Here is a 10574-nt window from a genome sequence, read left to right on the forward strand (position 1 = left end):
CCCGCTCCACTTTACTTGAAGTATTTTGCTCCCTCCACAGCAGAAATGACGATGTTTCCTGTGAAGAATTATTTCTTATTCATATTTTTCACGTTTCTCTTTCCACTTCTATGTTTGATTTATCATTTCCTAGGTACATTCTCTTCCACTTTCTCCTCACGTGACCATATTACTCCCACAAAAAAGTAGTAAAAAGTAGAAGAAAAGTGAAGAGTAAAGAGAACGAGGCAGAAGAGGGACAAATTAGAGGGGAAGAGGAAGAGGAAGAAGAGGGGGAATAATGGAGAAGAGTAGGAGGGTGGCTTAGGGTGCGTCAAAAAAAATGAAAGTCTGAAATGTTGCGCTCCCCAGGCGGCAATCGATGACGTTTGGTAAAAAAACGTTTTTGCCAAATTTTGGGCTAATTTCAACCATTTTAAATGGTGCCAACGGTCAATTTTGTGGTGAAATTCTGGTTTTTCGACTTAGACCACGATTTTATACAAAAAACCCGATTTTACGCTGAAATCGTGCGTTTACGGGCAAAATGCCACATAACTCAAGTTGTAGAGGATGAAATTTCACTCTAGAAAAACGTCTTTTCAAACAAAAAAAATCAAATCTGACAGGCAAAACGCACTCCGGTATTTTATTTTTTGGTCCTCAGAATTTCTGAGGCCTTACAAAGCACCGCTATTAAAGACTCAATCCTTACCAAATTGAATCGAAAATGGGTATAAATGAACTGTAGGTAAGTGCTAAGGATACACATGTCATCAGAACATCCTCTGTTTTAAAAAAACGTCCCATTTTTTTACGCATTTCTCAAAAAAGTATACGACCCGAAAAGCAGGATACTGAAAAAAATGACCCTGAAAGATACTAAAACTTTACAGGCCGTGCAAGTATTATGTAAGCCACAGGGGGGGGGGGGGGGGGGGGGGGGGTCGAGCCCAGATGTAAGCCTTTCACTTGGAAAAAAAAGAGAATATTCTCCCATAAAAGTCAATTTTGTGGCTATTTTTCAGTTATCTACGTTATCTTTGGAGAAAATTAATTGGAAGGAGGAAGAGTCAAGTTATGCTCATGTAATTCAAAAGGGCGCGGATGGGTTGGCTCACTGATGGCCTTAAGGGGAGGGGGTGGGGTTAAGTTGAACAAAATGGCTTACTTAATACTTAAATGGACTCTAAAGTATTGACAGACGTAAGAGTAAATTGACTTTAGATCAGAGTACCCACTTTAGATGAAAAATAAAACACATCATCGCTCTCATGGTATGAGAAGATTAAAATAACGTTACAGAAGGTTGCCGAAATTCACTTTTTTTCAGAAAAGTGGACTTCATTTGGACGTATTTCTGCCAAACGAAACTACATGCATTACGACATGAGTCCTGAGACCCGTAAGAATATGTGCATAACCGGGCTCACGTCATAATGCACATAGCTCCGTTTGATAGAAATAGTCCATTTATTTCTCTTAAACTGATGTTGTTTTATTATTTTCAGTAGTCCTCAATTATGTTTTTATGTGGTTGACTGCAGATATTCGGTACGTTCATTTTTTTGCATAATTTTTAAACATACTAAAGTGGGTATATTTCAACAAAACTTAGGGGAATTTTCCTCCGCAGCATATCGAAGAGGAGCGGCACATGAAAGAAAAAGTTATCGTGTACTTCAATGTATGATATATTGCGTTCGAAAAAAAGGATATCCAGTAAGTAATAGTGCAGAACAAATTTTTGGACACAATTTTTGAGTGAGGTGCCTACAACAAAAATGTCTTCCTTGCTGAGGGATACTTTTTCAAATTCTCTGTGACAGTAAGGAGTAGAAATTGCTTTTGGTCTTCCTTCGATGTTATTGCATTGTTGAAAGCCGTCATTAATGCCACCGATCTCTCGGCGGCATCATTGACGACTTTCATACTCTTTACGATTTTACAAGCTGCATTATAATTTTCTAGCTGACTCCATTCGGAAGGATGGGAGTTGAGGAAATCCTTAGGGATATTCAGTAGATTAAAAAAATTGTGCGTGTTGGAAGTTACGAAATTTTCCAATGAGATGTTTTTCTTCCTTCTCAATAAGTTAATGTCAAGCGATGCTTTCCTTGGAGGACTAGTTGTTGAGCTCTCTTTTTCCATGGCCTTCACCATGCGAATTTTGGTTTTGAAGGGGACCCGCTCATCAAAAAATGCAAAAGCTACCAATTCTTCGGACAGATACCATAGATGATTGAGTAACTTTTCTAAAGCAGCTGTAGAAATAGGAAGGTTTATTTTTTCATAAGCCAAAAGACTCGATAACAAATCACAGTCATTTTTTGGCGCCATTGCCCCCGACGGCGATTGGAACCAATACTTTACGTATATACAAACAATGAAAGTGCAAATGTCTTTAATATGACCTAACAGTTCTTTGGACATAGTTAATTGTTTCTGAAACATATACATTTTTAAAATATATAAAGCCTTCGCCATCCAGCGGGCATTTGATACTGCTCCAGGTCTTCTGAATCGTACTCCTCTCTCTGGTGTTGCTCCGCAAAATATGATCACAAGTTCTAGAAGCTCTCTGTAATCTTCTCTATGTTTATGTTTCTAGAAACAAACAATACAAAACAGCATCGATGAATTTGTTATTAAGAATACAGGCCCTCAGCATTACACGTGCGCACAGATGCCTGCACGTAAATACTTAACAAAAAGAGAGAAAATTATGTGTGTTAAACTATGGTTGAACTGATGAAACTTGACGCACGACTCGTGATTTGCTACTTCCTACAATTAAAATTAAAGAGGAAGATGTTTTCTAAGTAAAAAAAATGACGTCATCAAAAGCAACGGGTAAATATTGAACTTGATTGATCGAGATACAAGGTCACTTACGTCAATAACGATCTTTAAACTTTAAAAATTAAAAAACTTGGCCAAAAGAAGAAAAAATGTTAATGTATTTTAGTGAAAACTCACCGAAAGTTGCTCGAAACAGAAGTTTAAAAGTTCTGTCTTGATAGGCTGCACATTTTCAAGAATGTCAGGGTCGTCTAGGGCCGTCGTATAGGTGCTTGGATTGATATCCTCCCACTTGTCACGGAAGTTGGTAAAAATAGGATTTTCAGGTTGGTTCCTCTTGCCTATGCGAGAAGTGACTGCAGCATCGAGAAGGAGTTCAGAAACATGATGACGACAAGCACAATATAAGAGACGTTTACCTAAGATTCGCTCCGTACAGACACAAGAACCACTTTTAACTCCAGTGTTTGAGGACGTGGTATCAAAGCATATAGATTTGACTTGCTCCTCTATATTCCACTCCCGAACAGTTTGGCAAATTGCCTCAGCTATAAAGATACCTTTGCCAGAGGGCAATGCAGGTACACTTAAAAGTTGATCAATGTTGTGACCTGTGACTAAAATTGGTAATCGGTCAACCTTTTTCTTACCACCCATCAATGGAGGTAGAAGTTTGCCATCTACATGTATTGTGAGAGGCACGTCAGGATTAAAGTTCTTTTGAATTCGTTGAGCAGAATTTTTTCTTAGCTCAGCTCTTCTTCGTCTCACAGATGCCTCGCTAACAGTTAGAGTCTTCACATCAACACCCATTGATTTAGCGGTTTTTGCGATGAGAAAAGTGGCGTTTCGATTGGAGGTTCTCGTGCGATCTAAAGTTGAACTCAATTCCTCGTCTAATATTTGCAACCGCTTTCTCTTGGGCGATTGTAACTTAGACTCAAAAACACTTCCTTGAGATGACGGTTTAGAATCTTGTGAAGACGATCCTGACAATATAATTTTTTCAGAGAGTCTCTTAGCATATGCTTCGGCTTTTTGCTTTTGTCTTTCTTCCCGAAGGGTACGCTTCTTTTTTTTCATCTGCTTCCGTGCAGCTTCAAGTTCATTTGACGCAAGATATCTTCTATCAGCATATCCTTCACCTGGTAATTCTTCCTGTAACACTTGTTTATCCACCTTTTTTTCCTTTTTTTGCGAGTTTTGATTTTCCCTTCTAGCTTTTTCTTTTTCAGACAGCAAATATGGCCTGTCCTCTACGCTCATACACGCTAAAGCATCAGAACTGTCAATTTCAAATAAATGGTGTAAACTGTTCGTAAAAGCTGCTTCATACTTCGACGCATTTTTCTTATTTACGATTCGTTGAATATTCCTGTATTCTTGGTACAGCTGTATCAATTTTTTTTTGCACTTGTCCTTTCTTAATGTGGGACTTCGAGCCTTAACCCAAAAAGGTATCACTCTGTCAATGACATTTTCCACACTTTGTGACAGATATTGTTTTTTAACATTAAGTTCGTACAGTAAATTACTGAGCACTTGCCCTCTAGACGGATACTTTTCGGCAGTAATTTCCGATTTAGGCTCTAAAAGCTTCGCATACTTCTTTATTCGCATCTTTAATCGCACTATTCCGCAATCCGATATCTAAATTTAAAACTGCACGTTCACTGTGTAATGATCTTTAAATTGCTTGCTGCATCTTAATTTGCACTCTATTGCCACTTCTCGATCAAATAAAGAAACTCACACACTATTGCGCGAAAGAGAACGTCAGCGACACCAAGACTGAGGGCACAAAATATCGGAGGGGTACTGAAGGTGCCTAGCTGTTCACCCGTCTGCGGTTTCAAGGCGTTATACGTAAGAACAGTTGATTGGCCGCTCAGGCGACTGGCGGGGAAAGTGGTGGGGATAGCTTCATCTTCGTTGACCTTGAAGTCGAAAAATATTCTCCCGCCCCGCTGGTGTGTTTAAAACTCCTCGAGACTAGGCATGTATGCAACTGGTCAGACATTCGCGCGGCGCACCGCGGCGGAAGGATTGCGCTGCAGTTATAGTGACTTGGACAGACGGTTTTCATCTCCACCATTTCGTCCACTTCTTCTCCTTCTTACTAAAACGTTCGATTTTTCATCTGAAGAAAATTGACTCGAACCTCTATTAGTATCTTAACTTACCAACTATGTCGAAGGCAATAATTTCAGTATCCTGCTTTTCGGGTCGTATACTTTTTTGAGAAATGCGTAAAAAAATGGGACGTTTTTTTAAAACAGAGGATGTTCTGATGACATGTGTATCCTTAGCACTTACCTACAGTTCATTTATACCCATTTTCGATTCAATTTGGTAAGGATTGAGTCTTTAATAGCGGTGCTTTGTAAGGCCTCAGAAATTCTGAGGACCAAAAAATAAAATACCGGAGTGCGTTTTGCCTGTCAGATTTGATTTTTTTTGTTTGAAAAGACGTTTTTCTAGAGTGAAATTTCATCCTCTACAACTTGAGTTATGTGGCATTTTGCCCGTAAACGCACGATTTCAGCGTAAAATCGGGTTTTTTGTATAAAATCGTGGTCTAAGTCGAAAAACCAGAATTTCACCACAAAATTGACCGTTGGCACCATTTAAAATGGTTGAAATTAGCCCAAAATTTGGCAAAAACGTTTTTTTACCAAACGTCATCGATTGCCGCCTGGGGAGCGCAACATTTCAGACTTTCATTTTTTTTGACGCACCCTAGGGTGGCTCCCATGTATTCAGTATTTCAGTACCTAAACATAAGTAAAACATTATTTGCCAGAAACATCGTCATTTCTGCTGCGGAGGGAGCAAAATACTTCAAGTAAAGTGGAGCGGGCAGGGGGGGGGGGGGGTTAATACAGGGGTAAGGAGGGCCCTGTTAAGGAGAAGTAAGTTGGGTCAAAGTTCATCAATTGTAAAGAAAGAAAAATAATCCCCCACATATGACCCCGTCATATCTGCCTTACAGGAAGAAGTACTTGAGAGGAAGTGTTTGGATTGCGGGGGAGGGGGTAAAAAGGGGAAAAGAGGGAGAGGACATGAAAATGGGTAAAATGTGAAGAAGAAGAAGAAAAATCCTTAACAGAAAATACCATCGTGACCGCGGCGCGGAGAGAAGAGAACAAAGTAAAGTCAGTAAGATGCGCTTACGGTCATGATAGTATGAATAAAGCCCCCCTCCCCGCCCCCCGAAAAACCGTTTGGGGCTTTGTGAAAGATGTGGAAAAATACCACAGGAATAGCTGAACAAATCACCGCAAACCGCGCTTCAATATCTAGATCTGGCACCTCGTAACAGCCGGAGTTCGACATTAAAACACCTGCAAAAATGGGTGAAAATCGGGGACTTTGCCCCCCCATAACTCGAAAACGGTGCGTATACTCAATCTGAAATTTTAGTATGTGTAAAGGGTCACCCTAAGGATGAAAAAAAACCTCACTTCGACTCCAATTTCGATGGCCCAAAAATGGGCCGTTTTTGGCCCTTTTTGTGCATGGCTCTTTTAGCAGAAAATAAATAACGTTGCTGAAAGAGTCTGTTCTGTTAATCTGAAAGAATCAAATGGAAGCATTCGGATTATGTCGGTTGCAGCATGCCAATTATAAAATAATCAATAATTCTCCTTCCCCGTTTTTATTCTCCAGCCTGATAGCGGGCGATTATTACCCAATGTAAGAATGTAAATGTCACAATCTCTTCCTCGAAATTTGATCAAATGTATAAACATTTTTCTGGATGGTAACGGATCCATAATGAACCTCAAAAGAAGTGACGTCTTGAACATACTTTACTGGGGTAACCCTTTTCTTTCTCCTTCCTTTTTTCGGAAATTACAGAAATTTTTCAGGTCCATCCTGAGCCTTAACATTCCGAAAAAGTGCGCAGATCCCCCCGCCCCCAAGTACTCGCGTTTTCCGATATTTTTCCTGTCTTGAAATTTGCATTTTGTAGGTCGTATGTAGCTCTAATGTTCGTCAGGATCCTCTCTTGAGCAGTAGCTTCACTGACGCAATTGATTAATTTTTCAATTGACCCTCTGACATATTTCGCCGAAGGCGTATTTTGCAAAGGAGAAGAAAAATAATTATATTCGTGCTCCTTACATTCATCGCTACTCGCACGTAACACACACGAAAATGAATAGCTTACCGTACTCGCAACTAAAGTTTTGAATTTCTTTTCGATCTGTTAGAACCAACAATTGGTATTTGCTCAAGTCGTAAAATACGAATCCGTGGCCGTAATAAGGAATTTTTCGTGAAAGTGGTACTTCATCCAGCGGCTCGATTGTTGAATCAGATGCGGATCTAGCAATTTGGCAACACCGGATTTTCTCCATTTAAACCTATGTTAAGTAATCGATTCTTGTCGGAGCACCTGGCCCCTCCAAGAATCGATACATTTCTATAGATTTAAATGAAGAAAACCTGGTGTTGCCAAATTGCTGGATTTGCCTCTGTTTTGAATCGTTATCGAATGACCTTGATCGATAAAAAGCACTGCCAAGATAGGGATTTATCGATCGAGTTCATTCGATAACGATTCAACAATCAACCCGCAGGAGGATCTAGGAGCGCTCAGGGAGACATCCTATATAATATGTAGATCTGCATCAGGGTCTCCCCTAACTGGTAAGAGGGGTTTAGGAGCAGGTGCTCCATTTTAAATCGTGGGAATTGAGATGCCCCAGGAGCCATTTTAAATCTTTAATCAATTAAAATGCAGTTTTAAAGGTGACAGAAATGTCATGCACCTATTCCGCGAATCACTCTCATTTTCTAAGAGCGCCAAGTAGAATTCTGGGGAGTTCCCCGGTAGGTCCTCAGCTCCCCTTTTTCCACCCTAGTTTTATCTCTAACTAGGGGTCTATGCCTCCTGGCCGCTACGCGGCCCAATCCCGAGAGGTCGCTTCGCGCTCTATTAGGCCTGCTTTGACACAAGAACGACCAATCTACTAACAGACCAAGATCCTTTATTTCCCGCTTAGTTCAATTTTCCACTAAATTTGAAATGTTGCCCCCCTTTTTAAGCTTCCTGGTCTTCTCTTATATAAAATAACCTACGTCCTATTTCTAAAATCTGCTCAGAGCAGGCTCATCTAGGACCTATCATCTGTCGATAACCACAAAAATCATGGAGATCGGCTTAGTAAAACGCTCAAACGAACTGTGACAAAAAATTTATATTTACATTGTTTAAATGGGAAAGTTCGCAACTTTACCACGTAATATAAGAAAACCTGGGCCATATTTTCAAATTCTAAATAAAGCGGGCTCATCTAGAGACAATTGTCTGTCGATAGCCGCAAAAATCATGAAAATCGGCCCGGCAGAACGCTGGAACTGAGCGTTACCAGTTATGCAAAATTAGGAGGCCTTAGCTTATTGTATAGATGCGCGAATTTTCTTTACTTACTTTCGAAATCGCCCATGATGTTTTACAGTTGTCTAAATGGAATCTACTTCGAGTGTCTCTTTGAAATAATCTGTGAATATATTTGAAAAGGCGAAGGAAATGAACAGATATTTTACACGAGAAAAATGTGTATTAACTTCTTCGAAAAAAAGAAGAAAACGAGTAAAAAACGAGTAGAACCTTCGATTGAAATACTTCATCGATACGTTTAGTTTTTTCAACCACATTATCTGACTTTATTGGGAGGATCCTTGGTTGCAATCATCAACGGCTGTTGAAGTACGGAAAGTGATGGTGAAACACGCGACTTTGCGTTTTTGTTCCGTTCATAATTTTCTCGACTCGGGAGTTTAATGCGTATACCTATTGATAGTAATAAGACGTATGTTGTTCGCTAGTTAGGGGCAAACTTGTGGGCCAAAAATTTTACGGTAATACACTGAGGTCCATCAGTGCTTGAATAGGCCGATTTCAGGTGTTTTTATGCGCGGTGAAGGAGTTTAACCAATCCAAAATTGCCCTACTTATCGACCGGTCAACCGGAATTTTTCTCGCTGTTCCCGCCTGCCTTTTTACTCCCGTCGTCAGCAATTATACCGAAATTATTTTTATTTCATTAATTGATGAATAAAATAAAATCATAAAAGGCTAGTGCGTTGATTCCTCATTATTTTTTTTTTCCTAGTCACTCTAAGAAAAAAAAAAATAAGAAAAGAAATCAACTGTTCTTTCGTTCTCTTCGTAGCTTCCGTGTATAAGAATTTAGGAATTGCTCTCACAGCGTGGCCGAAATCGCCGCACTGTGTGTTGGTAGAGACGAAACATGCCGTGAGGGCAATAATTGAACGGGTTATTTGAAGAAAGCGCGTAACCATCGAATTTTCAGCAGTTGAGTTTTCGTGGACACATCTTAATACCGAGCGATTCTACCAAAATTGCTCTTTAAGGTTCTTTTTTTAAATATTTGAGTATCTGATTTAGTGGAAAAAGGGCTTAAGTTCCGAGCCACCTCTCCTAGCGCACAGTACTTCTTAATGATAAAAGCCATGACCAAAAGGCACAAACTATAATTTTTAGCTTTGTCATCAAGCACGCACACTGGAAAAAAAATCACATTGAATCTAGAGTCCAGACTCTTAAAAATTTCGACAAGAAAAAGTACTCTTGATTCAATCAGAATTTAGCTTAAATCAAGAACCAAGCCTCTTAATTTAAGCGGGTTTCGTTTTGATTCAAACAAAAATCCGATTGAATCAAGAGTATTTTTTCTTGTCAATGTTTTCAAGAGTCTGGACTCTAGATCCAATGTGTTTTTTTTTTCCAGTGCATGCCTTTTAATGCTCGATACTTACATAGAAGTGCTGAAAATGGCAGCACTGAGCGGTTTCATGTAAGAAGGACGTATCCACCAACATTTTAAATATTTTAACACTAGCCCAATCGTGTGACTGTGGTTTTATTAAGTACAGATCGTATGTAGAACGTTGATTAATTTGCGCAACTGTCGAAGAAATAGTTTTTTCATGTTTGGTCGAAACTTAACTCTTGGTGGTCAAGTACGTCTCTCTTCGAATAACTCGTTCAAATCTCGGAAAGTAAGGTGGTAATGAGTCCTCGACTGTTTGGCTATTTTTACTTCCCAGGAAATCTAGTGGCCAGAACCAAACCCTTAGGTCTCTTGACCGTGCGTCTGGATCTAGTCGTTGTTGAATATCTGGTACTGGTCAGAAGATTTACTGGGAAACATGTAATACATGCATATGTATAATATATTAATATTATTAATGTACAGACAGACGCTGGAATAAAATCACATTGGATCTAAAGTCCAGACTCCTAAAAACATCGACAAGAAAAAGTACTCTTGGTTCAATCAGAATCTAGCTTAAATCAAACCAAGCCTCTTAATTTAAGCGGATTTCGTTTTGATTCAAGCAAAACTCCGATTGAATCAAGAGTATTTTCTCTTGTCAATGTTTACAAGAGTCTAGACTCTAGATCCAATGTATTTTTTTTTTTTTCAGTGGATAGTCTGATACCCACCGCGACCAATGTGTAAGAACTTGAGAATTGCACCCTCAGCCTGGCCGAAATCGCCGCACTGCGTGCGGGCAGAGACGAAACAGGCGGTGAGTGCAATATGCTCTGGTAGGTAAAGGTCATCATGTAGGTTATATGTCTTTTAATAGATCAAATGGACTGCATTTTGCAATTTGGAACTAAAAATTCTGGCTCCTCTGGAAAAACACTTATGTGCATAGGGAAACGAATGGCACATACGATGTTTTTAAACCGGGCTAGAATTTATAGTTCCAAATTGCAAAATGCAGTCCAAATTATGATAGGATTTACT

The 10574-nt window shown here is 39.5% G+C and overlaps 1 protein-coding gene across 1 annotated transcript; it reads right to left on the bottom strand.

Annotated features, from left to right (window-relative positions):
- Positions 1-920: 920 nt before the first annotated feature.
- On the bottom strand, positions 921-5525 carry LOC140224725 (uncharacterized). The gene is made up of 2 exons (XM_072301142.1): positions 2959-5525; positions 921-2586 (listed from the first exon to the last, which is right to left on the bottom strand). The coding sequence occupies exons 1-2, from the start codon at positions 4399-4401 to the stop codon at positions 1753-1755; spliced, it is 2277 nt and encodes a 758-aa protein (XP_072157243.1). The 5' UTR covers positions 4402-5525; the 3' UTR covers positions 921-1752.
- Positions 5526-10574: the final 5049 nt, after the last annotated feature.

This window comes from Bemisia tabaci, chromosome 5 (genome assembly GCF_918797505.1).
Source record: "Bemisia tabaci chromosome 5, PGI_BMITA_v3".
Taxonomy (NCBI): domain Eukaryota; kingdom Metazoa; phylum Arthropoda; class Insecta; order Hemiptera; family Aleyrodidae; genus Bemisia; species Bemisia tabaci.

Excerpts from the sequence above, each read along its gene's own strand:
- LOC140224725 (XM_072301142.1), bottom strand. The coding sequence starts at position 4,401 with ATGCGAATAAAGAAGTATGCGAAGCTTTTAGAGCCTAAATCGGAAATT. Across the intron at positions 2,587-2,958 it reads TCTGTTTCGAGCAACTTTCG|AAACATAAACATAGAGAAGA; the intron begins GTGAGTTTTCAC and ends GTTTGTTTCTAG.